This window comes from Odocoileus virginianus, unplaced genomic scaffold (genome assembly GCF_023699985.2).
Source record: "Odocoileus virginianus isolate 20LAN1187 ecotype Illinois unplaced genomic scaffold, Ovbor_1.2 Unplaced_Contig_38, whole genome shotgun sequence".
NCBI classification, from domain to species: Eukaryota; Metazoa; Chordata; class Mammalia; order Artiodactyla; family Cervidae; genus Odocoileus; species Odocoileus virginianus.
The window spans coordinates 358,245-385,982 of record NW_027224355.1 but is presented as its reverse complement, the minus strand read 5'-3'; the positions used below and the strand labels follow the sequence as shown (position 1 = coordinate 385,982).

Genomic DNA, 27,738 nt, shown 5'->3' with positions numbered 1-27,738 from the left:
ACATCTCTAGAAATTTTTAAACATCTGAAGTAAAATTTTCCTTAAAAAGAGAAACATTAAAAAAAACGAGAAACATTAAAAAGTACATGCTTGTTGGGGAAATGAGTTGCTTATACTCTTGGTTTATAAAAAATATATGATAAATATTCATGCTTTCTTTGTATATGGCTCATTGCATTATCACTGCAGAATATTACCATTTTAGGAATCACTGTTATTCCATATTTTGATAGCCACTGTAAATATAATAGAACTTTGATTTTTCCAAGAGCTGTACTTTGTATACGTGTCCCTAATAGTGCACTTCTTTTTATTATAGGAGCCTATGGAGTTGTACTTAAATGCAGACATAAGGCAAGTACATGGTTTTTAAAAAGAAAATATCTGTGTATGTTTAACATTTTTGAAACTAATGTAGTATTCTGTGCATGTGGGCATATAATGAAAACTGTCTGTCTGTGATGATGGTGATGCTTAATGAAGAATTAATATGGGAACCTGAAAAAAGAGACTACTTTGGGTAAGCTTTATCATGATTAGTCATTAGTTTTTTATACTCATGTGCTATTTTTTTCAACTGACCTATATGTAGATGGGAAGCTGCCTAATGGGAAGAGAGAAAAGGTGGTAGGGAAGAAATCAAAGTAGTGGCAGATTTAATTTATGTCCAAGAACTTAAGAGCAAGGAGTTTCATGCAGTCAGTGTTTTTCTTATAGAACCAGTAACTTAGATTGCTTATTGGGTCAGAATCCAGATTTTGAAGGGTAGTGGATAGGTGTTTGGTTATGAAATAGAGCTTGAAGTAATAATGTATGATTATGACTCTTTGCTGTTCTTGGTCACCCTTGAATAGCCTTGAAATGAATCTTATTATATAGATAATTTGACTATGGTTAATAATCACCAGTTATTCAGGGAGGTTATTTCAAGTTTCCACAGGTGTTGCTGTATTGAGCATGTTTTACTCAGAGACTACCTTTAACCTGGCAAGTGTTGAAGCTGTATCAATTTCAAACATTAGGTTAAATATTTTTCTAATATGGTATAGCTAGTCTGAATGTTAATATCTGGCCTCATACTATTTTGTGCATATTTTGTTAAGACCAAGGTTTAAATTTTTTTGATATTTTATAGTGATATGATTTATACTTGAGATGAGCTTAGCAATTTAGTCTGAGCCATTTAAACTCTCAAATCTGTCACAACACACGTAAAGATGATGTAATTTTTATGTTTGCTTTTTCTTTCCTACTGTACAAAATATTACTTAACATTTTTAATTTAAGGCTTCATGACAACTGATGTATTTTTGGATTTTACATCACATATCTCTTTAATTCAAAGAATTTTCTATTTTTGAAATTGGGTATTTGAATTATTTTATGTTGATAATAGTTATCTGAAGACCTCTGCCAGTAAATCTTAAAAAAATTATTTGAATACTGTTGGCTCTTGATTCAGGATGACTAAGAATTTAAAATAATAAATATAGTCAAAATAATAGCGCCTTAAATTTCTAATTATGAAGTATCACTGCAGTTTGAAATTAAACAAATAGCTGTCTAGTGAAGTGCTGTGCTTTTAGGGAGGTGCCTTGAGTTAAATTTAGGAAGCTTTAAAAATATTCTTGGATAGATACTACTCAGGGGAAATAGGTTATTAGTGTCCAAATTAAATTTGAGTCTTTCATGAACATAATACCCCTTTTTGTATACTGTGTCTCTGTTGATACAACATAGCCAAGGGAAGCTTCAGTTCTTAGTCTTACTCCTTGAATTTTAAAACCCAGGGATTTCTGATACATATTGGCACATCTTCCAACAGTATTTTCTCTCAGTTGTTGCACTTCTTCCTGTGACCTTTCTCCCTATACTTTCATCTAGTTTGCTCATTTGTTAAGACATGCTTGTTAACGGTACCTGGTTCTCATATGCACACTATTAGTGCTGGCAAGATGAGCTCAGAGTGAGACTGGATGGGAGCTAGTGTCACTGCTCCTGGGAGACCACCTCTAAATGTGAACTCTGATTCCTTTGTCCATGTGCAGGGCATTTTGAGTTCTAAGGATGAATAAACCATAGTTTTCTTGCCTTTGTATGTCTTATGGTCTATCTGAAGAGTTAGAAGAATGCATATTTTTTCAAAAACACACATGTGAGATTGCTGCAAATGAGATTGCATCTTAAAAAAAGATTGCATCTTTTACTGCCCCTCACTAAAAGAGGGACTCACAGACCAGCTTTCTGAGTATTGTTGTTTTTTCCTTTCATGCACCAAAAAAGATACCACTGGATGGAAAATTTGAAGCATAAATTAGTGTCTATCTCAGAGTAATATAGAATTTTTTCTAGAATTTGCAGTTGTTTCATCATTAGACTTGTTATAGTATACCCTTTTTTCAGCTAGAATCGGGCCTTCAGATCTTTCCCTGGCTATCCAAAAATAGAAGATTTGATTCTTCCAATAAGATTTACCCTTTTGGATCAAACAAATGGATATCTATGAAATATCACAGTATAGTTTTTAAAAAAAGGATATAAACCTCTCTTTGGTGCCTATTATGTGTAAAGTTATCATGCCCATATATCTTCCATATTTTCAAAATTTTTAATAAAATGCTTACAAAAATGTATAAACCAGGTTGGTTGTGATTACTTACACAGGTATGTGTGATTGCTTGTGCATAAATTGGATCTCTTTTTGAGAAGCTTGGCTATGGTTATATGTATAGTTAAATAATTTCTAGTGTATGGTGTATTTCAACAAGTATGAAAGAAAGTCACTGTTTTAATTTGTGTTCTGTTGCAAGAAATTTCGAGGTCATGTTTATAAACAGATATATCTTGTCTTTTGTAAACATAATATGATATTGGGCTTTTCCAGGCCAAAGATCAGTTCTTAATTTACTGAAATAAATGCTACCCAGTTAAAAAAGAAATATGTAATTGTTCTCTCTTTTTGACAGCTTCTGTTGTCTTTATATGAACACTCTTAGCAGTGACTGTTAAGCTGTTTATGGGGATTTATAATTTTACTCACATTTGGAAAAAGTTCTGACTTGGACCTTTACCCTACAAATGTGTGTTGCTTATTTTCTTTTTATTTGTGTGTCTGCTTTGAAGTGCCCGAGAAAGGGGAGGTATGTTTTAGAGCACACTTTTCTTCACAGAAGCCCCAAGATGTCATCTTCATAACAAAATGGGGAGAATGGAATGGAGTTGAAATAGGGAGATGTGATTAGAACTTGAGGCAAGAGAGAGGATAGAGAGAACTGGAGATTGATGATAATCGAGTCTAGGACACGGAGTGCTGATTCATGTAGTTCATTTCCTATGGCTATAGTTGACTTATGAGAAGTTTTTGTTTTGGAGTAGTAGGTGTATATGCTCTTGAATAACTAGTTATAAAAACTGTAAATAATCCAGTATTGGGGTACAGCCTGTAAGTATTAAATGATAAACTTAAATTAGAGAAAGTGAAAGTGAAGTTGCTCAGTCGTGTCCGACTCTTTGCGACCCCATGGACTGTAGCCCACCAGGCTCCTCCATCCATGGAATTTTCTAGGCAAGAGTACTGGAGTGGGTTGCCATTTCCTTCTCCAGGGGATCTTCCCGACCCAGGGATCGAACCCGGGTCTCCCACATTGCAGGCAGACGCTTTACCATCTGAGCCACCAGGGAACCAAAAAGGAAAGACACTGAAGAGAGCTTTTGCAGAGTAGTGGGTCCCTGTGGAGGGATTAAAGATGATCCCAAGGATTGGTGGTAAACTGGAAAAGCATTGGTATCATTTTACCTGACTGGAGAACTTAGAAAGGGTGTATAAGTTTGAAGGGAAAGATGAGTTTGGCTTTCATAATAAAGAATAAAATGTCAGCAGAGTACCAAAGCTGATATTAGTGAATACCACATATTGAGCATCTACCGTATGTGGTAGGTAGGCAATCTATTTGATGTTTTACATTTAATCCCCACAATCCCCACTCTCCATCCCTACTTTATAAATGAGAAAACTGAGTCAGAGAGAGGCTGTGTAATAGAGCCAAGATTATGCAGCTAATAAGTGGCAAAACCAGGCTTTGATCTGGGTCCAGAAATAGCTTCCCTGTGCCTGAGATGAAACTGAAATGATATGAACCTTCCGAGAGGGAGAGCAGAGCAGAGTGAAAGATGTGTTAAATGATCTTACTGAAAGGAGAAGAAACAGACCTCTTGCAAGCAAGGAAAAAAAGATTTTTTTTAAGTGGCATTCACTAATAGTTAAAAATCTCATAAAAAGATCCATGATGATAAGGATTGAGGGGTGAGAAACTCCATTTCATTTAACAATGCCATTTATTAATGACTTCTCTAAGTCAAATGATACATTAATGCCAAATAGCAAGAGGTTAAGGAGAGAGTAGATAGAAAAGATCTGGATTGCATCATTCTTCTCTTGTGAGAGTTCAGAAATTGAGATTGAGAGTAGTAGGAAGAATAGATTTAATTAAATATTTTCTAGTTAGGAATGTCCATATTTCCCCTACTGAAAGGCATTCTTTGGATATTTGTTATTGTTTAATAGTCATAAATTTAGCTTTTGTTATAAGCCTTGATTTTTAGCAAGCAATATGTATTTTTGAATCAGTGATTCCATTTTTCCTTTTCACATTAATTTTGTTTTTCTACCAAAAAACTGAGTGATGATTTGGTTACTTTTTTTAAAAATCAAACTGTTTTAAGAAGATGCTTGAGGAAAAGTACATGAACCAATATCAGTTTAACAAATTATTTATAGCTGCCATCTAAAACCATAGTTATTCTCTACTGGAACAAAATAAACTTTTTTCAGGTTTTTTCCCCACATTAAATAAAGCAAATGTTTTTCTTTAATTTTTAGTCAACCATGAGAAACAGAATATATGGGATTAATTACTTTGTCATTTTATTCCTCCTTACTTAAATAAAAGTAACATGTGGGTTCTTGCTTTTGTGTGCAAAATTTCTAGCATTTGAAGAAGATTATAGAGAGACTTGGGGTTTTTCATAAAGATTATAAGCAGCTGGAAATATTTCAATATCAATTGGTTATTTTATCATAATTTAAAAAAATAATTACACTCTGAAATGACGTGAATTTACTGCAGGTTATGAAGATTAATGAGATGTCAGCGTTAAACTGGACTTTGGGTCAGGAACAAAGATAGTAGGAATCAGTAATGGGGGAAAACAGCTGCCTCTTCTTACAGAGGCACTCATGTAGAACAGATACTTCCGTGTGGTTTCCTTTCTTGACCAGGTTTTTGTTGCTGATCCAGTTAATTGTAGAGCAGTCTCTGGAAGAGGACAAAAGTGTCATCAAGATTGTACTTCTTTGTACTATAATATTTTGTATTTTCAATTCTGCTAGTCAAAGGAAAAATTGCCCATGTTTCTATTGTCTTATTTTTAGTAAAACAAATAATGACTCGTGTGAATTTCCAGATGAGTCTGACTGTAGGGAAACAAAAGAATCTGGGGCTTTTGTAGGTTTCCTGGTTGCATTTATCCCTTTCATCCTAATCTGGATTTTGTTTTTTGTTTGCTCTTAGTAAATGAGATAAGAGAATGGTCATATTGGAACTAGCCCCACTACTAGCTCTGCATGCATTGTCTACACAGAAGGCTTTACCTCATTCATCCTTCATATAGTGACTCAGTTCCTAAATGCTCATCCCTCCTCCCATCCACAGCCCCCCAGTCTAGAGGATGAGTTGGCTGGAACACAAGGTGGACTTTAAAGTTCCCTTTTCTGCCAGTCATAAAAATGTAATTACTCCCTTCTGTAAGAGAACATTCTTTCTATACCTTCTTAAGATGAGTAATTTCATTAGTCTTTGATAAATGTCTATGCTTAAGGGATTTAACTGGTTCTTTAATGTGACTTTAAAGCTTCAGGAACCAAAAAATGAGTGTCAGTCATTTTTCTACACAAGCCCAAAATATATAGACATTGGCAGTATAAGAAAAGTAGCTGATCAACAAATGCCCATATAGTAGATAATTTTAAATAGTTCATCATAACTCTTAATGAGTTGTTTGATTCAGTAACTCAAAAGTAATGCATGAGGATCTATTTTTATATAAAAATAATCCACCCCTGAATATTATAAGCTATAGTTCATATTCTACAGTGCTTTTGAACTGTACTATTTCTTAATTTAAAGGTTTAAAAAAAAAAGGTTTGTTCCCTATGTTAAAATATTTTAAGTAAGAAAAAAAACCTTTCTACTTCTTCTACTTAAAGCACTGTATTCGAGGCATGGTATTGTAAAGTAAAATTCAACCAAATATCTTTTTAGGAAAAATCTATTGAGTGCCTGTGGGCCAGATCTGGCCTGCCACTTATTTTATGGAACCTAGCCACGCTCATTCACTTATGTCTTTGCTATGGATGCATTTGCACTAAAACGACAGAATAGTTTCAGCAGAGACCATATGACATACAAAGTCTAAAATAGTCTATTTATTTTGTGACCCTTCCTGAACAGAAGTTTGCTGACTCTCATGCTGAGCAAGCCCTAACTAGGAGAATACAGTGGAAGCAGAACAGTAGCCTCAGTGGACCAACAATCTCAGTTTCTGTTTGTCTCTTTGCCCTTGGCACTCTTGGAGTCTGAGGAATAGAATTAATAAAGTGTGGAACTTCCACTGAAAATTATTTTTCCCTTGAGCTGAGCTTGAGTAAATCTTTTGGCTGGTTAAGTAGGAGGTTTTATATTGGTTCCCTCTTTCACGATCAAGTATCAGAATGGAGAATTGGACTTTCTAGGAACTGGGCATGCAGAGACACATGCAGTCTATTCACTCTGACTGTGTTTCATCACTGGCCTAAATAGCTCTCTTTTCATTCAGAGGTGAATACAAAGAAGAAAACAGTCTTCACTGAGACTATGAAAGGTAACTTGAGTTCATGAGAAGGACATTCTCACAAATATGAAGAGGAAAATTCTTTAAAGGCAAAGAAACTTGAGATAACTTCCTAATATTGTATAATTCAAGTGACCATAAATGAGAAGAAGCAATAGTAATAATCTCTGTTTCAAGTATCTCTTAACTTCCAGGCATTGTGCTGGACTTGTTGTTTTATTTTCATTACTCTTTAGATCCTCATAACAGCTATAAAAAGTTAAAAAGAATTACCTTCCTTTTAAATGGAGGAAACTAATACTCAAATAGGTTAATTGACTAAAAACCATACAAGTTAGTAGGTGCTTGAGCCAGGAAATAAACCACATAGGCCCTTATATTTCTTAATTGACATACAGTTGATTTACAGTGTTGTGACCTTTTTAATAAAAAAGTAAAATTCACAGAATATAAAACCAACCATTTTAAAGTGTACAGCTCAGTAGCATTCAGTACATTCACAATATCATACAATCACTACCTCTATCAAGTTTCAAAACACTTTATCACCCCCTAGAAAAACCCTATACCCATTAAGTACTCATTATTTCTCCCTTTCTCTGTCTCTGGCAAACACAAATCTGCTTTCTGTCTCTATAGATTAACCTATTCTGGATATTTCATATAGAGGGAATCACATACAATTTGTGGCCATTTGAGTTTGTCTTCTTTCACTTGGTGTAATGTTTTTGAGATTCATCCATGTAGCCTGTATCATTACTTCATTCCTTTTTTTTATGACTGAATAATATTCCGTTGTGTGGCCATACCACATTTTGTTTATCCATTTATCTGTAGATGGACATTTAGGTTGTTTTCACCTTTTGATTATTGTGAATAGTGTTGCTGTGAACTTTTATGATCGAGTTTTGTTTGAGTCCCAGTTTTCAGTTCTTTTGGGTTATATACCAAGAAGTGAAAATCCTGGGTAATATGTGAATTCTGTGTTTAACATTTTTGAGGAATCACGTAACTTTTCTAAAGTGGCTGTACCGCTTTACATTTCTGCCAGCACTGTACAAAGGTTCCAGTTTCTCCACATCTTTGCCAATACTTGTTTCCTTATTTTATTATTTTTTTACTGCAGCCATCCTAGTCTATAGCTGTATCATATTATGGTTTTGATTTGCATGATACTAATGATTAGTGGAAAATTCTAAAAGAGGTGAGAATACCAGACCACCTGACCTACCTCTTGAGAAACCTATATGCAGGTCAGGAAGCAACAGTTAGAACCGACATGGAACAACAGACTGGTTCCAAATAGGAAAAGGAGTACATCAAGGCTGTATATTGTCACCCTGCTTATTTAACTTATATGCAGAGTACATCATGAGAAACACTGGGCTGGAGGAAGCACAAGCTGGAATCAAGATTGCCGGGAGAAATATCAATAACCTCAGATATGCAGATGACACCACCCTTATGGCAGAGAGTGAAGAGGAACTAAAAAGCCTCTTGATGAAAGTGAAAGAGGAGAGTGAAAAAGTTGGCTTAAAGCTCAACATTCAGAAACTAAGATCATGGCATCTAGTCCCATCACTTCATGGGAAATAGATGGGGAAACAGTGGAAGCAGTGTCAGACTTTATTTTTTGGGGCTCCAAAATCACTGCAGGTGGTGATTGCAGCCATGAAAAAGACACTCCTTGGAAGGAAAGTTATGATCAACCTAGATAGCATATTAAAAAGCAGAGACATTACTTTGCCAACAAAGGTCCGTCTAGTCGAAGGCTATGGTTTTTCCAGTGGTCATGTATGGATGTGAGAGTTGGACTGTGAAGAAAGCTGAGTGCAGAAGAATTGATGCTTTTGAACTGTGGTGTTGAAGAAGACTCTTGAGAGTCCCTTGGACTGCAAGGAGATCCAGCCAGTCCATCCTAAAGGAGATCAGTCCTGGGTGTTCATTGGAAGGACTGATGCTGAAGCTGAAACTCCAATACTTTGGCCACCTCATGCAAAGAGTTGACTCATTGGAAAAGACCCTGATGCTGGGAGGGATTGGGGGCAGGAGGAGAAGGGGACGACAGAGGATGAGATGGTTGGATGGCATCACCGACTCGACGGACGTTGAGTTTGAGTAAGCTGCGGGACTTGGTGATGGATAGCGAGGCCTGGCGTGCTGCGATTCACGGGGTCGCAAAGAGTCGGACACGACTGAGTGACTGAACTGAACTGAACTGAACTGAATGATTAGTGATGTTGAACATCTTTTCATGTGCTCTTGGCTGTTTGTAAGTCTTTGGAGAAAAGTCAAGTCCTTGGCCCATTTTTGATTAGGTTATTTCAGCCATTTGTTGAAAGGACTTCTGTCTTCATTGGATTGTGTCTGCTTATTTATCAAAGATCAGCTGTGTTTGTGTTGAGTCTGCTTTTGGGTTCTGTGTTTTGTTTCATTGATCTATATGTCTATTCTTCACCAATATTATACTGTCTTGATTTACTGCAGCTTTACAGTAAGTCTTAAAGTCAGTTAGTGTCAGTCTTTCAATTTTGTTGTTCTTTTTCAATATTGTATTGGCTATGCCAGGTCTTTTGCCTTTCTGTATTATCTTTTAAATCAGTTTGTTGATATTCACAAAATAGCTTGCTTGGATTGGGATCACATTAAATCTGTAGATTGAGTTGAGAATTGACATCTTAACAGTATTGTGTCTTCTAATCAATGAGTACAGAATATCTGCATTTGATTTTTCTGTTTTTAATTTTTCAACAGTTATTTAGTTTTTTACATGCATATCTTATAATTGTTTTGTTAGATTTATTGCTAAGTATTTTTTCTTTTGGTGATGATATAGATGGTATTGTTTTTAATTTTTTAAAAAACATTATTTTTGGCTGTGCTAGGTTTTTGCTGCACTCAAGCTTTCTCTAGTTGTGATGAGCAGGGGCTACTCTTTGTTGTGGTGCACAGGCTTCTCGTTGTGGTGGCTTCTCTTGTTGGAGCACAGGCTCTAGGCTCAAGAGCTCATTAATTGTGGCTTGCGGACCCTAGAGTGTGTACTCTCTTGCTGTGGTGCACGGGCTTTAGTTGCCCACGGCATGTGGAATCTTCCTGGACCAGGGATCAAACCTGTGTCCCCTGCATTAGCAGGCAGATTCTTATCCACTGTACCACCAGGGAAGTCCTGTTTTTAATTTTTAAATTCCAGTTCATTGCTGGTATATAGGAAAGCAATTGACTTTGTATATTAGCTTTGTATCATGTGACCTTGCTAGAATTGCTTATTAGTTTCAGTGTTTTTTTTTTTAGAGGTGGGATAGATTCTTTGAGATTTTCTTCATAATCAGTCATCTCATCTGCAAACAAAATAGTTTTATTTCTTCTTTCCTAATCTGTATACCTTTTATTTCCTTTACTTATTTTGTATTAGTTATGAATTCCAGTACAGTGTTTAATACAAATGGTGAGAAGAGAGATTCTTGTCTTTTTCTGAGCTTAGTGGGAAGGCATGCCGTTTCTCACCATTAAATATGTTTTTAGCTTGTAGGTTTTTTTAGATGTTCTTTATCAAGTTGAGGAAGTTCTCTCTGAGATTGCTAAGAGTATCATGAATGGGTATTGGGTTTTGTCAAATGCTTTTCTATATCACTTGATGTAATCATGTGGTTTTACTTTCATCTGTTGATTATGAATTAATTTTAGGATGTTGAACCAGCCTTGCACATCTGAGATAAATCCCACTTGGTTGAGATGTGTATTTCTTTTTGTAACATTGCTGAATTTGATTTGATAATATTGGTTGCAGATGTCTATGTCTAGTCCATTTGGGTGAAAGTGAAAGTTGCTCAGTCCTGTCCGACTCTTTGTGACCCCATGGACTATACAGTCCATGGAATTCTCCAGGCCAGAATACTGGAGTGGGTAGCTGTTCCCTTCTCCAGGGGATCTTCCCAACCCAGGGATTGAACCCAGGTCTCCCACATTGCAGGCAGATTCTTTACCAGCTAAGCCACAAGGGAAACCCCTAGTTCATATAATTTGCTTTTTAATTTCTTTATCTGGTTTCAGGATTGGTAACACCCTAATGTGGCCTCATAGAGTTCTCTTTGAAGTATTTTTCTACTTTTGTTTTCTGGAAGAGATTGTAGAGAATTTCTTCCTTTCATAGATATAGGCCTATTCACATCATCTATTATTTTTCCTTGTATAAATTTTGATAGTTTGTTTCTTTCAATGAATTGGTTCACTTATCTAAGTTATCAAATATGTAGGTGTAGATTTGTTTATAATATTCGTTTATTGTCCTTTTAATATCCATGTGATTTGTAATGATGACTCTTCTTTCATTTGTTATTAATAATTTGTGTCTTCTCTCTTTTTTTTCTTTGTTATCTTGTCAAAAGTTTATCAATTTTATCAGTTGTTGGTCCTTTAATGGACCGGAACCTGGTGGTCCGGAGTCGACGATAAGAAAGTAAGAGAGAGAAAGAGGCTGATAGCGCTTGTTGGTCCTTTAATGGACCGGAACCTGGTGGCCCGGAGAGTAAGAGAGAGAAAGAGGCTGATATCCCCTGGTTTACGCGGAAAGCCAATAGAGTCCTGTTCTTAGGGCTCGCGCTGCTGCACGTAGGCACCAGGCGCCCTCTCGAGAGGGTCTTAGAAGCCCGGGCAAGAAAGTGAGCTCAGCGGGCCTCCGCGCTCCAAGGAATTAGCCAGAAATAGAGAGAGAGAGAGAGAGAGAGAGAGAGAGAGAGAAGAAAGAAAGAAAGAGAAAGACACGGGGACCAAAGCTCTGATGGAGCAAAGGTGTTTTAATCAACATGGTGTGGGCATATATACTGTCTTACAAGGTGGTTATTCTCAGCAAAGACAAAGATTAAAATTCCAGACTTACAAAACATAAGACGATCCCTATCAAAGAGAGAGTTGCAAACAATCACCTTTTACCATATGGCTCATAAAAAGGAAGAGGGTACTTATCACTGTAATGAGAAATGCCTGGATTCCTCAGCCCCGGGAAAGGCGTGCCTCTCCTCTTAATTCCTGAATATTCAGGAATCAATAAGGGCCAGAGGGTTCCTGACAGATCCAAAACAGCACACAGGAAGCCTCTTGTTTTTTTTTTTTTTTTTTCATTTATTTTTATTAGTTGGAGGCTAATTACTTTACAATATTGTAGTGGGTTTTGTCATACATTGACATGAATCAGCCATGGAGTTACATATATTCCCCATCCCGATCCCCCCTCCCACCTCCCTCTCCACCCTATTCCTCTGGGTCTTCCCAGTGTACCAGGCCCGAGCACTTGTCTCATGCATCCAACCTGGGCTGGTGATCTGTTTCACCATAGATAATATACATGTTTCGATGCTGTTCTCTCAAAACATCCCACCCTCGCCTTCTCTCACAGAGTCCAAAAGTCTGTTCTGTACATCTGTATATCTCTTTTTCTGTTTTGCATATAGGGTTATCATTCCCATCTTTCTAAATTCCATATTTATGTGTTAGTATGCTGTAATGTTCTTTATCATTCTGGCTTACTTCACTCTGTATAATGGGCTCCAGTTTCATCCATCTCATTAGAACTGATTCAAATGAATTCTTTTTAATGGCTGAGTAATATTCCATGGTGTATATGTACCACAGCTTCCTCATCCATTCGTCTGCTGATGCCCATCTAGGTTGCTTCCATGTCCTGGCAATTATAAACAGTGCTGCGATGAACATTGGGGTGCACGTGTCTCTTTCAGATCTGGTTTCCTTGGTGTGTATGCCCAGAAGTAGGATTGCTGGGTCATATGGCAGTTCTATTTCCAGTTTTTTAAGAAATCCCCACACTGTTTTCCATAGCGGCTGTACTAGTTTGCATTCCCACCAACAGTGTAAGAGGGTTCCCTTTTCTCCACACCCTCTCCAGCATTTATTGCTTGTAGACTTTTGGATAGCAGCCATCCTGACTGGCGTGTAATGGTACCTCATTGTGGTTTTGATTTGCATTTCTCTGATAATGAGTGATGTTGAGCATCTTTTCATGTGTTTGTTAGCCATCTGTATGTCTTCCTTGGAGAAATGTCTGTTTAGTTCTTTGGCCCTCTTGTTAAATGCTTCCTGACAATCAGTGTTTTCAAAGAACCATCTATTGTCTCCACTGGTTTTTCACTGTTGAGTTCCTGTTTTCAATTTTTATTACTGCTATAATTTTTACTGTTCTAGTTTCTTATCCATTTACTTTAGTCTTAAGTTGTCCTTCTTTGCCTTATTTCCTAAGGTAGAAGCTTAGGTTATCAATTTTAAGCCTGTTTTCTTTTAGACTATATGTATACAATACTATAAACTTTTCTCTAAGGCCTGCTTTTGCTGCATTATATATATTTTGATTTTCATTTAGTTAAAAATATTTTTAAAATCCTCTTTAGATTTCTTCTTTGACCTATGTATATTTAGAAATGTATTGTTTAAGAGTTAAATATTTTTAGATTTTCCAGCTATCTTTTTGCTACTGATTTCTAGTTTAATTCCATTGTGGTGTGAGAGTATACTTTGTATGATTTTTATTCTTTGAATTTTTGTGACGTTGTGTTTTGTGGTGTAGAATTTGGTCTATATTGATGAATATTCCTTGTGACTTGAGAATAAGATGTATTCTGCTGTTGTTGGATGAAGTGTTACATAAATAGCAGGTAGATCTAGTTGATTGATGGTGCTTTTCAATTCACCTATCTTTATTCTTTTTTTTTTCTTTTTTTTTTTTTGGCCTACTGGATCTGTCAGTTACCTAATGGGGGTGTTGAAGTATCCAACTATAATAGTGAATTTGCTTATTTCTCTTTGCAGTTCTGTCTTTTGCCTCGTATATTTTGATGCTTGTTTGGTGCATACATATTAAGGATTGTTGTGCCTTCTTGGAGAGTATATCATTTTCTAATGCCCCTCTTTATCCTGTTAATTTTTCTTGTTCTAAAGTCTTTGTCTAAAGCTGATATAGCTACTTCAGCTTTTTTTTTTATTAATATTACAATAACAGGGTATATCTTTCTTCATCCTTTTGCTTTTAACCTAGATGTATCTTTATATTTAACGAGAGTTTTAAAAATCTACTCTGACAGTCTCTTTTAATTGGTGTATTTAGGCCATTCACATTTAAAGTGAGTATTATATATACATACTTGGATGAATATGAACCATGTTTATTACTTTTCTATTTGTTATACTCCATTTTCTAAAATCAATAATTGGTCCCCTTTTTCTGCCTTCCCTGATTTTGTATGATTCTGTTTTCTCTCCTCTCAGCATATCCAGTATATTTCTTTTTAAAAGGGTTTTTAGTTGTTGCTCTAGAGTTTACAGTGTATATTTACAACTTATCTAAGTCTACTGTCAAATAACTCTTATCTGCTTTTCAAATAGTAGCGGTACCTTTCATTTTACATATCCATTTGCTATAATCAGCAAATACACTATTACTGTTATTACTTAGAGGAGTAGGAAATGGCTACCCACTCCATTATTCTTGCCTGGAGAATCCCATGGACAAAGGAGCCTGGTGGACTACAGTCCATGGGGTTGAAAAGAGTCGGACACAACTGAGCTCGCACACGCATTGTTACTTAGAACAATTATCTATTAAGAATAAGAAAAATAGATTTTTTTTAACTTCATTTATGCCTTCAATGATTTCTTTCCTTCTTCCTTTGTGTGGATCTGACTTTCTGATCTATGTCGTTTTCTTTCTCTGAAGAACTTTTTAAAACAGTTTTTACTAGGCAGGTCCACTAGTGACAAATTCCCTCAGTTTTTGTTTATCTGAGAAAGTATTTCTCCTTCACTTTTGAAGGATAATTTCACTGAATGCTTTCTAGATTCATTTTTTTTTTCTTTCACCACTAAATATTTCACTTCCTAGCTTCTGAGAAGTCAGATGTACTTCTTACCCTTGTTTTCTATAAGTAAGGTGTTTTTTTCCCCCCTCTGACTTCTTTCATAATTTTCTCTTTGCTTTTGATTTCCTGTAGTTTGAATACAGTATGTTTAGGTGTGAAGTTTTCGGGTTATTTATCTTACTTGGTGTGCTCCGAGCTTCTTGGATGTATCATTTGGTGTCTTTGATTTGGAAGACATTGATTTTGGAAGGTTCTCAGCAGTTATTCCTTCAAAGAGTTCTTCTCTTTTGTCTCATTCTTCTTCTGGTATTTCAGTGACACCTTTTGTTATTGTCCCAAGGTTCTTGGATATTCTTTTCTCCTTTTTAAAATTCATTTTTCTGTTTGCATTTTAGTTTGGGAAATTTCTCTGACATATCTTTAAACTCACTGACTGCTTCCTTGGCCATGTCCAGTCTACTGATGAGTCCATTAAAAGTATTATTCATTTTTGTTCTGGTGTTTTTGATTGTTAGCATTTCCTTTTAATTTTTCCTTAAAGTTGTATATTCTTTCATTAGTCTCTGTTCTTGCATGTGGTCTCCCTTTTCCATTCGAGCGCTTATGATAGTAATGATAGTTGTTATCTGAAATTATTCCTAGTAATCCCCAAATCTGTGACCAGTCTAAGTCTTGTTCTGATGCTGGCTTAATCTCCTCAGTGTTTTCCCTTGCCTTTTAGCATACTTTTACTGCTTTTTAAAAGCCAGGTAGGACATATTGGATAATAGAAACAGAGGCCCGTAGTGTAAGGTTTCATGTTAATTTGGGTAGGAGTTAGGCTGTGTTTAATGTTAAATGTGTATATGCCAGAGGCTTTAGTTTCCTCTAGTTTCTTTATTTTTTAAAATTTTCTCCCCCATTATCTTTGGGTTTCCCTAAGAAGTCTTTTTAAAATAGTATCTGTTTCAAAAAAAAAAAAAAAATAGTATCTGTTTCTTGCAACTCTTTGTTGTAATCTGCTGTTATTGTATTGGCACTTTGGTGACATGGTGGTAGAATGAGGGGAAGGGGAAATGTTTTATGATCTTAGAATCAAATGTTAGTCTTTTGGTGGGCCTGAGCCCTGGACTGCAATCTTCAGAAGTATTTCTTAGACTTCCCCCCACCCCTTCTTCCTTTTAGGTGAAACAAAGCTAGAGGTATGCAGATGACACCACCCTTATGGCAGAAAGTAAAGAAGAACTAAAGAGTCTCTTAATGAAAGTGAAAGAGGAGAGTGAAAAAGTTGGCTTAAAGCTCAACATTCAGAAAACTAAGATCATGGCATCTGGTCCCATCACTTCATGGCAAATAGATGGGGAAACAGTGGCAGACTCTTATTTTTTTGGGCTCCAAAATCACTGCAGATGGTGACTGCAGCCATGAAATTAAAAGACGCTTACTCCTTGGAAGGAAAGTTATGACCCAACCTAGACAGCATATTAAAAAGCAGAGACACTACTTTGCCAACAAAGGTCCATCTAGTCAAGGCTATGGTTTTTCCAGTAGTCGTGTATGGATGTGAGAGTTGGACTATAAAGAAAGCTGAGCACCAAAGAATTGATGCTTTTGATTCTTGAGATTCTTGAGAGTCCCTTGGACTGCAAGGAGATCCAACCAGTCCATCCTAAAGGAGATCAGTCCTGGGTGTTCATTGGAAGGACTGATGTTGAAGCTGAAACTCCAATACTTTGGCCACCTGATGCGAAGAGCTGACTCATTGGAAAAGACCCTGATGCTGGGAAAGATTGAGGGCAGGAGGAGAAGGGGACGACAGAGGATGAGATGGTTGGATGGCATCACCGACTCAATGGACATGGGTTTGGGTGAACTCCGGGAGTTGATGATGGACAGGGAGGCCTGATGTGCTGCAGTCCATGGGGTTGCAAAGAGTGGGACATGACTGAGCGACTGAATTGAATTGAGGCTAGAGGAGTCTGTATTTGGCTAATTCCCCCTCTCCCAGGACAATATAAAAGGCTTGGGTAAATTTTCCCTTGGAATGTTGGCCTTTGTTAAGGAGAAACTTCTAGGCTTTATTTCAAAACTGTTACCTTTCCCATGGGTGCATTTCAGAATGGTTACTTCTCTCTTCCTCTTACCCAAAAGGGGAGGAGATTTTTGTTGGATCTTTACACTCAGGACTTAAGGTTCCTGGAGGTAAAGCCATTAGAATATAGAGGCTTTCCTAAGATTTGACCTCCAAGAGTTCTTATGCATAATCCTTTGTCAAAATTACAATTTAAATTTTCTTACTAGTGTTTTGCTTCAACACCTTCTGTTCCAGGTAAGCTGATCTTGGATGTGATTCTCTGCATTTGGCTGTCTCTCCCGATTTCAGTAGTTCAGTTTGCCCTGTGTCCTCAATTCTCTGATAAGTCTAATATAAGTTGTTGATTGGCAGTTTATTTGGATTTTTTTCTTGTTGTAAGGATAGGAATGACAGTACCCACGCACTTTATGTATTGGAGCTAAAACCTAAAGTTTTATATTTGTATTTTCAGATTGGAAACACATTGTCCAGTTTTAAAATTATGTTCAACAAGAGGCGTTTAACTTCCGTATGAGCCATTTGCTTAGCTAGATGACTCATTCTCAGTTATTTTCATCCCTTTGAATCTCCGATCTGTGTATTTTAAAAGTGCTTAGTAAGAACTTTTTCAGAGCCAAAGATTTGTAAAAGTTAAGAACTTCATGTTGTTCTAGAAAATTCCCAATAACTTCATCCTAAATTAACTAGAATTTTTTATTTTTTGCACCCACTCCCACCCCAGCACTGCTTTTTGTTTTATCAGATACTTTCTATAAACCATGCTAAAGTAGTTTCATGGATTATTTTCTTTAACCTTCGTTTGTTGTTTCTTCACCCCACTTGTTTTTGAAGAAGTAACTCAGTTTTTGAAAGCATTTTGAAATCTTTGGGACTAAGCATTGGTTAAATTTGAAAAACTAATGAGAATAAGTGACCAACTTTTATGCTGTGAATGGTCTATTTTCAATTAACCTTGAAGAATTATTAATTATGAACTATACATCTTGGTGATTTTAGCTTAATAGGATTACTTCCAGAGTCTGCCTGATAGAGGACAGTTTGGCTAAAATGTATTATTTAAGCAACTGAGAAAGCACTGGGTGTGCTTTTAAATCTTATAATTTGATTACTTGCTAAAAAATTACATTTTGGGAGGCTTCAGTTTTATCTTTGGAGAACAGTTGTAACCAACTTTGAGTGGTTGACATTGTAAAATGCATTAATCTTACACCCCTTCTTAGGTTTCATTTTAAGTTTTATTTTTCTCATTGAATCTACTGTGAGGAACAGCCGTTAAACCAAGAAACAAGTAAGCTGCATGGTATTTAAGATTGCTCATTAATTGGTAGATTCATATTATGTTTACTTTAAGAAATATTTTCCTCTTTTTTAATTTTCCTAATTGTTTGAAATGAACATTTACCTTGGGAATAATTTTTTAACTATTTAATTTTTTAAAGAAGGAGAATTAAAATATAAATATTATGAATGTTATGTTAATATACTAAATAAGTTCAGTTTAGTCACTCAGTTGTGTCCAACTTTTTGTGACCCTATGGATTGCAGCATGCCAGGCTTCCTGTCCATCACCAACTCCCAGAGCTTGCTCAAACTCATGTCCATTGAGTCGGTGATGCCATCCAACCATTTCATCCTCTGTTGTCCCCTTCTTCTCCTGCCTTCAATCTTTCCCAGCATCAAGGTCTTTTCAGATGAGTCAGTTCTTTGCATCAGGTGGCCAAAGTATTGGAGTTTCAGCTTCAGCATCAGTCCTTCCAATGAATATTCAGGACTGATTTCCTTTTAGGATTGACTGGTTTGATCTCCTTGCAGTCCAAGGGACTCTCAAGAGTCTTCTCCAACACCACAGTTCAAAAGCATCAGTTCTTCAGTGCTCAGCTTTCTTTATAGTCCAACTCTCACATCCATACATGACTACTGGAAAAAACATAGCCTTGACTAGATGGACCTTTGTTGGCAAAGTAACGTCTGCTTTTTAATATGCTGTCTAGGTTGGTCATACCTTTCCTTCCAAGGAGTAAGTGTCTTTTAATTTCATGGCTGCAGTTACCATCTGCAGTGATTTTGGAGCCCAAAAATAAAGTTTGTTTTAAAAATGATGAGGCAGTGCTATATTGAAATAATTTGGTTAAAAATAATTATTTTTGCTATGTGATAATCAGTTAGCTTTGGTCCTCCATTTTAAGGTAAGATCTGTTTGTTTGGCATGTTCTGAACTAGAGGCAGAAACTTCTCCCTAGGGTTTTTTCTCAGAGACATTACTTGTAAAGAAAGAGGACTGTCAGGAGGAAGTGGAGAAAGAATAGAAGGTCTTCAGTGGTGGCTCGGCAGGTGTAGTGCCCCATGCATGCAGGTTCCACCTACTCACAGCACTTTGGTGGGTGGTATCAGAATTGCTACTTCTGAAATTTTTTTAAAAGCTCTTGATATATTAAAACACTATCTTAGAAGGAACCAGGAAGAATGAACACTGTGTGTCAGTATTGTAGTCTTTACCAAAAAGCTTCCATGTGGTAACAATCAAAAGGAAGATAATGGTCCACCTTCAGCAGATGAGTATTTGAATTGAGGCCCCTGATGGCAGAGACCTGACTTCAGTTCCCTCTTTTGGTTCTGATCTTGCTGGTCTACTCTGCTGACTGGAATGCAGCTATCCTTGTAAAATGCCCCTTTATGTACCACAGCATTCAGGACCACAGCACTGTACAGATTGCCTTCCTGTCTCCAGAGACTCTCAGGATAAGACCCATGATTCCTGACATCTTTTACTTTTTGTTACCACCAAAATTCACTGGTCACCCATTACCCAGAACCCTTATCTCTGTACTGATCTGTATATCCCTCAATTGCCTCCTGTTTCCTCCCGCAACTCTCCCACCATCCCCTAGAGCTCCCCCAACTGCTGTTACTACTTTCTCTGATGGCCTCAATCTTGCCCCGGCCTCACAGTGTAATTTGACTTTCTGCCTCTAGGATTCTCTGCTGATGCCTGAGGTAGCCTCCTTTGTCATATTCTGCTACCTCTGTCTACTACCTGGTAACCATACTACCTGCCTTTGAACTCCTTGAGTACAGTGAGTCCTTCCCTCTTCAAATTTTTGCCCATGCTGCTTCTTCACACGCAGCAGTTTTTCCACTCTTTGCTTGACTGACTCTGTACATTCTGATCTGGATTTCGTTGTGCTAATCTCTGTCGGTCCCTATTTCTTTCCTCTTGACACTTACTTAAATTTGCACTTGTATATTCATTTACTAAACCTTTTTCGTTGATTCTAAGTGTACATTTCCGCTCCCCCCCCCCAATTCTGAAATTGGGACACATCTTACCTTGGATACCCTGATTGATTTCTGAATGGTAAATAAAATAATGATTTATCTTACAGTCAGTTAATTGTGATAATCAATAAAATACTGTGCTTTTGCTGATCTGTTCCCCCTAGTTGACTGTGAGCTCTGAAGGACTCATAGTAGGAACCAGTGCCCATTACCATACATGACACCTACTTGGCACTCCATAAATAATGCTGGGATGAATATCATTATCTGGAGATGATGGCCCAATACATCTGAAAATGAATCAGCCAATATATGCATGTAAATTTTTAATTCAGTTTTTGTGCTTGAATTTTAATCTTTGAAGATTGCCTTATTCTGGAATTGGAGATATTTAAATGTGTCTATTTTGTTCCCCTGTTTATGTAACTTGTCACGTTATTGATATATGTACATTTTTTTTTTCTTTTCTTTTTTTTTTTAAGGTTTCAAGTATACTTTATTTCTTCAAACATGCCATATTTTAATGGGTACATAGTACTTTCACTTGGCATCAATTATGAGTTGATTTTGAAACAATTCATATTAAACCAGCTGGGATGATTACTGTTCTCTCCATTCCTTTGGGGTGACTCTGCCAACAGGCGATGGGTTCCACTCTATTCCAATTTGTGTTGCCGTATATACCCATACAGCAACACAGAAAGTGGCTCCACTAGCTAATACGGCATTACCATATTTGTCATGGAAATCAGGTGCCCGCTTCTGGTGGATCTGCCTTGCCACTGCTTGCTGAATGGTTTGAACTCTCAGACGACTTAGTGCGTTTTTGGCCAAGGGAAACATCCTGAGGTTGAACACAAAACGGCTGCAACTACAGCTGCTGGCCTCTAGCAATTCGTCGTCTACTATCCTTGCAGACTCCTGAAAAACAAAATCTATATGTACATTCTTATTTAAGAATATTTACTCACCATGTATGGAAAATGAATCCACATCAGCTTTTATCAGGTATCAGCAATTGCCTTTTGTTAGGGGAAAGAATGAGGAAGGTACCAAAGAGTAGCAGATTTGTAAGCTTTAGACAGTTCTGAGTGCTTTTTCATTTTACTTCATCCTTTAAGGAGTGCAGTCACTTGGCATACCTACTTCGTTTTTAAGGGAAAGAACAGCGAACAGGCAGCGTGAATTAGTGCTTTAGGCCAACTCCTTGACAGGGTTCACAGGTAGAGGGAAAGTATGACTCTCAGTCCTTTGCGTTTTCAGAATCCTGCTACTGGGAACAGCAGTTGAGTCAGCCTGACATGATGAGTAGTTTGCCTTTAGTTGTAACGTTGGGCAACTTGGTTGTGAAAATGTCTGCAATGATAAGTCCTTCTCAGTCTCTCACATGCACTTCTGAGTCCTGCAGATCATATTTGCATCTCTCCCCGTGCTCTTGTACCTAGTCCGTGTGTCCTGTGTGATGCAAAAGGAGGACAAGTTGAATAAGAAAGAGGAGGAACTCAAAGTTGCCCAAACCAATGGTGCCATTGTAGAGATGCCCTTAGAGGAAATTGAAATCAGGAAGTTCAGGTATGGCCTTGAAGAACGCAGCAAGGTGAAAATGGTGGGAGTGGAGGCTTGCTGTGAACCTATACCATCTGCGTCTTCAAGTCTGTCTTTGAGGTGGCTTTCGTGCTGATCCAGTGATACATCTAGGGATTCAGCCTGAATGCGGTTTACACTCTGCCACATCAGGTGGATTGCTTCCTCTCTTGCCCCACAGAGAAAAACATCTTCATCTACTTCATGCTGCTGGTTTCCTTGGTGTCTCTTGCCTTGGATATCATCGATCTTTTCTCTGTCTTACTCAAGAGCATTAAAGACCATGTGAAGGATCCAGAGAGTGAGCCTTTCATCTAGTCTGCCAAGCCCCTCCAGTGGCTCCTCATCAACTATTCCTCTTTCCCCTATGTTTCCTCACAGGCACAAACTGGTTCCCAGAGACAGAAACAGTTCTTTCTGCTACAGTTATAGCAAACAAGGAAGTGAGCAAAACCTTGCTAATTACAGGGCATAGCAAGTTTGAATGGGACAGGCAGGTATCACTGTCTCTAACATACATAAACTTCTGATTACCCTGATAACAAGCATAACTCCAAAAAATATCTAGCTACTGGACACTGGCCATTGTAGACAAGCAGCCGTTCTGCAGAGCTAGCAGACATGCCAGCAGTATAAATTACCTAGAGATCTAGACAGGTGGCTGAAAGCATTACAGTCCTGCTCACTTGTTAAAGAAAAGGAAGGTGCAATAGACAATGTACTTTTGTTTCAGTGGAGGTGGTACTCAACGACCTCATTGACAAAGCTTAGCAGATACAAAGGCATTAGACTGGTTCTTTCGAGATGTTGGGGATAGGAGGATGGAAAAAGGGGAATTAACAGAGGTACATATTGGTATTTAAAGTCATTGACTCAAAGACTTGGATTTTTATAAGTAAAAGTTGTACTAGATGATGCATAAAGAAGGCCTTTTTCTCCCCATTTCCCCTAGAATGGTTCAGTGTACGTGAAACTGATAGATATTTGCCACGTATTGGTATAAACAGATGCCGTATAAACTCATGAACATAGATTTTAAGATAATGCACACAGGGTTCAAACTTGAGCTTTTCTCGTGGATTTTTTTGGTAAGGGTCAAAATGATATTTACATTACATAATTTCTACCGTAAAAGTAAAGCACTGTTTTTCCTTAACTACCCCCAACCTGCAGTGTATCCTATTATAAATACTAGTTCTGTTCATTACAATATTTTCTCTTTTATAGAAAGATGTCACAAATGGTTTCCTTTTCCTGAAATATAATCATTGATGCTTGAATGATAGAATTTTAGTACTGTAAACAACACTCATTAATGTGAGAAACTTAAAAGAAATGCTTATAGCTGGACTATTAAGTGTTCTTACATGAATTTTGCAATGACTGATAGTTCTTGCTTTCATCCAACTTAATAAACAGTATTTTGGAACTTATATTCTTTTGAGTTTGGCAGTCTGTCTTTTGGGGTGACCAGCATTTTTGATATTTGTACTAAGATTTTATTTGGCATCCAAGAGAGGTTGAAAGATGTTTGAGTATTTTCAGTGTAACCAATTTGTTTGAAATATATACCACAGAAATGCTGCAGTCCATGAATCGCGAAGAGTCGGACAAGACTGAGCAACTGAACTGAACTGATAGATGTTTGGTGAAAATACTGAATTTAGTGCATTATTCTTGCATGACAGCTACATAAGAAGTTTCATACAATGAAAAACCCTTATTTTGTTTAACACTTCACACTGAACTATTGTCATGTTCAGCTTTACTGCACGCAGTGTAGACCTAGCCCATCATATGTTCTACGTGTTCTTTGTTCAATAAAGTGTTAAGAGAGCAATCTACATGACTGCTTTCTTTGTGAGCTTCTATATGCACTGATCTTTTTGAATTCTTCCTTGGTACATCTTCATCTAAGCAAAATACGCTAGAACAGATTTTTTGAAATGGAATTGTGGAGACTGTGTTAGAGAAGGTTTTAGTATTTGTTTTTTTAATTATATGTAGCAGCATCATACATATACTTACTACTTTCAGATGTGCTAAAATTGTAGCTTGTTTTTCTTTTAACTGATCTACTTTTTGTCAGAAGTTTCCTCCTACCTGACAGGGCACCAGGAGAAGGCAGAGATGGGGACAACATTAAACTTGCCAATCCATCTGACTACGTCTTGCTCTGATGGTCTCATTTGGAAAACCCATTCGCTTGGCTCAGTCAAGAGTCTTTCAGATTTCTTTCTCACAGACTTCCTGAGGAAGAATCACTATCATGTTCTAATGGGGTGTGTGCTTCTGTGGGAGACTGTAAAACTTATGAAACCTTGGAATCAGATTGGACATTGCCACCCTCACTTCCTCTTTCACATTCATTTTCATATATTGCTGACTTGATTTTCTTTAAATTTTTCTCTTGAGATAGTTATAGATTCACATGAATTATAGATTCAATTATAAGAAATAATAGATTCCATATATCCTTCAAATAATTACTCCTAATAGTAGTATCTTACATAATTATAGCAGAACATCATAACCAGAAAACTGACATTGATATAATCCATCAATTGTATTCAGATTTCACCAATTTTACTTGCACTTGTGTGTATGTGGTGTGTGTGCTTGTGTGTATATGTAGTTCTGACACTTGTGTAACTCGTGTGGCCACCACAGTCAAGATAGAGGACAGGTTTTTTTAACCAGGATTCTTGATGCAATCTTTTTTTATGCAATCTTTTTATAGACACAGCTACATCCCGACGTAGCTACATCCCTCCTTTCCCTTCTACCCATCCCCTGGCAACCACTAGTATGTTCATCTCTATAATTTTGTCATTTCAAGAATGCTATTTAAATAGAATGATATAGTATATAACTTTTTTAGATTGGCCTTTTTCACTCGGCATGACTTCCTTGAGAACCATCCAGGTTTTTTGTGTGAACCAATAATTTGGTTTTTTTTTTTTGCTGAGTAGTATTCCGTAGAGTGGGAGGTATCATGGTTTATTAACCTATTGAAGGACCTTCATGTTTTTTCTAGTTTTTGGCTATTACAAATAAAATTGCTATGAAGAGTCATGCACAGGTTTCTTGTGAACCTGACCTTTCATTTCCCTGGAATAAATGCTGAAAAGTATAGTTGCTGAGTTATATGCTAAATGAGTGTATAGTTTTGTGAGAAACTACTGGTGTACTCTTTTTTCCAGAGTGTTTCTCTTCCCATCAGCAATGTATGGCTGATCTCATTCTCCATATGCTCACCAACCTTTGGTATTATTACTATTTTTTATTTAGCCATTCTAATAGGTATATAGGTGATCTTGTAGTTTAAATTTGCATTTCTGTAATGGCTAGTCATGTTGAACATCTTTTCACGTGCTTGTTTGATATCTGTATTCTCTTCAGTGAAATATCTGTGTCATTCGTCTATTTTCTAGTTGAATGTTTTATTACTGTTGAATTTAAGGAGTTTTTGAAATATATATATATTCTTGATTAAAATCCATGTTGGATATGTTTGAAAATATTTTTTCCCAGCTTGTAGCTTGTCTTTTCATTGCTTAATCAGGTCTTTCACAGAGCAGAATGTTTTAATTTTGATGCAGTAAGTTAATAATTTTTCCTTTTATAGATTGTAGTTTTGGTGGTAAGTCTAAAAACTTTTTGTCTAGTCATTAATCCTAAAGATTTTCTCCTTTGCATCTAAAATTTTATAAATTTGCATTTTGCATTTAAGTCTATGATCTGTTTTGAGTTAATTTTTATACAGGTTGCTTGAGATGTAGGTTGAGGCTTTTTGTTTTTGGGCCTATGGATGACCAGTTGCTATAGCGCTACTTGTTGAACAGTCTCTCCTCCTTTCACTGAATTTCTTTTGCAGGCAAAAATCAGTTGAGCATATTTGTGTGGCTCTATTTCTGGGTTCTCTGAGCTGTCCCATTGATCGAGTGTTTATCCTTCTGCCAGTGTCATGCTGTCTTGACTACTGTTATGTGGCTCTGTAGCAAGCCTCACCATCAGATACAGTGATTCCTCCCACCTTATTCTCCTTTTTCAAAATTTCTTTAGCTATTCCAGGTCATGTGCCTTTCAGTTTCTGTTTTAGAATAAGCTTTCCTATAGCTATAGAACACTTGCTGGTATTTTGATAGGAATTACTTTAAATTTATATATCCATTTGGGAAGAATTGTCATCTTGTTGATTCTTATAATACATGAGTACAGTGTGTTTCTCTATTAAGGTTCTCTTCAATTTTTTTCATTAACATTTTATAATTTTCAGGATACAGATGCTATAGATATTTTGTTAGGTTTATATTTCATTTCCTTGGAGCAGTTGTAAATCTTATGTTGCTTCTAATTTCTGTCTCCACATTTTTGTAGTTTGTATACAGAAATGTGATTAATTTTTGTGTGTTTATCTTGTATTCTACAGTCTCACAAAACTCATAGTTCTAGGAGTTTGTTGGTGGATTCCTTGGAATTTTATATGTAGACCATCATGTCATCTGTAAATAGTGTCCATTTCATTCCTTTGTTTACACTCTGTTTGCTTTTTATTTCTTTTTTGTGGCTTATTACTCTGATTAGAACTTATAATACTGTGTTAAGTTGCAGTGATTAGAGCAGACACTCTTGTCTTTTTTGTGATCTTAGGGGAAAAGCATTGTCTTTCACCATTAAATATGTTAGCTGCAGAGTTTTATGGATGATGTTTATCAAGTTAAGGAAATTACCTTCTATTCTTAGCTTACCAGAGTTTCTTTTATTTTTTAAGTCATGAATGGATGCTGGATTTTTTCAGATTCTTCTATTATATGATTTTTGTTCTTTACCCTGTTGATAATATTTTCAAATGTCAAATCAGTCTTGAATATCTGGAATAAATCCAACTTGGTCATGGTGCATAGTTCTTTTCATATATTGCTGGATTTGATTTGCTAATATTTTGAGTTCATGAGCTGTATCAGTCAGTAGTTTTCATTTTTTGTGTTGTCAGGGTTTGGTATCCACATAGCAGTAACTTCATAAAATGAGTTGGGAAGCGTTTCTTCCTCTTCTGATTTCTGGAAGAGGTTATATAAAATTGATGCTGATTCGTCTTCAAATGTTTGGTAGAATTCTTCAGTGAACCCATCAGAACCTGAAGATTTATTGGAAACTCTAAAATTATAAATTCACTGTATTTAATAATTATCTGACTATTGTTTATTTCATCTTGGTTAAGTTTTGGTAGCTTGTGATTTTCAAGGAATTGGCCCATTTTTCTTTCTAAGTTGTCAAATTTATGAGTGTGAAGTTTGTGGTACTTCTTACCATCCTTTTAATGGCTACAGAATTATAGGCATCTCCCCTATTTCATTCCTGATATTGATAACTTTTGTCTTCTCTCTTTTTAAAAATCTTTATCAGTCTTGGTAGATGTTAATCAACTTTACCAGTTTTGGGGGAAAACAGATTTTACTTCATTGATTTTTTTTTTTCCTAAATTGTTTTCTTATTTGAAACATCATTGATTTCTGATTTTATCTTTATCATTTCCTTCTGTTTTGCTCTGGGTTTGTTTTCTTTTTCTAGTGTTGAGGTAAGAATTTAGGTTATTGATTTGAGACCTTTCTTCTTTAATATATGCAGTTAGTGCTATACATTTCTTTCTTAGCATTGCTTTAGCTACATCCCACATATTTTGATATAATATGTTTTTATTAAGGGCCTTCCCTGGTGGCTCAGACCTTAAAGAATCTGCTTGCAATCCCAGAGACCTGGATTTGATCCCTGGGTCGAGAAGATCCCCTGGAGAAGGGAATGGCTACCCACTCCAGTATTCTTGCCTGGAGAACTCCATGGACAAAGGAGCCTGGTGGGCTATAGTCCATGGGGTCGCAAAGAGTCGGACACGACTGAGTGACTAACACACACACACACACATTTTCACCAAGATGTTTGCCTCTCCCTCAGCTTTCCTAGAAAAGGGCTCTGCTGAAAGCTATCCGGGAGTTCAGGATTTTTAAGGCATGACCCACCCATCTCCATGCATGGCCCTGCAGTAAAACCATT

At 36.7% G+C, this 27,738-nt stretch overlaps 2 protein-coding genes and 1 pseudogene across 3 annotated transcripts in view; 2 read left to right on the top strand and 1 right to left on the bottom strand.

Moving 5' to 3' along the window:
- The window catches only part of CDKL5 (cyclin dependent kinase like 5), a 173,532-nt gene that overhangs the window by 63,823 nt on the left and 81,971 nt on the right, over positions 1–27,738 (top strand). For both annotated transcript variants that reach the window (XM_070464635.1, XM_070464636.1), the window contains exon 3: positions 320–354. In XM_070464635.1, the coding sequence (XP_070320736.1) occupies positions 320–354 (35 nt within the window). The remainder of the gene's footprint in view (positions 1–319; positions 355–27,738) is intronic.
- LOC110135908 (cytochrome c oxidase subunit 7B, mitochondrial) lies at positions 20,584–21,029 on the bottom strand. Its single transcript, XM_020891261.2, has one exon. The coding sequence runs from the start codon at positions 20,941–20,943 to the stop codon at positions 20,701–20,703; it is 243 nt and encodes an 80-aa protein (XP_020746920.1). The 5' UTR covers positions 20,944–21,029; the 3' UTR covers positions 20,584–20,700.
- On the top strand, positions 21,077–22,337 carry LOC110135909 (gap junction alpha-1 protein-like; annotated as a pseudogene).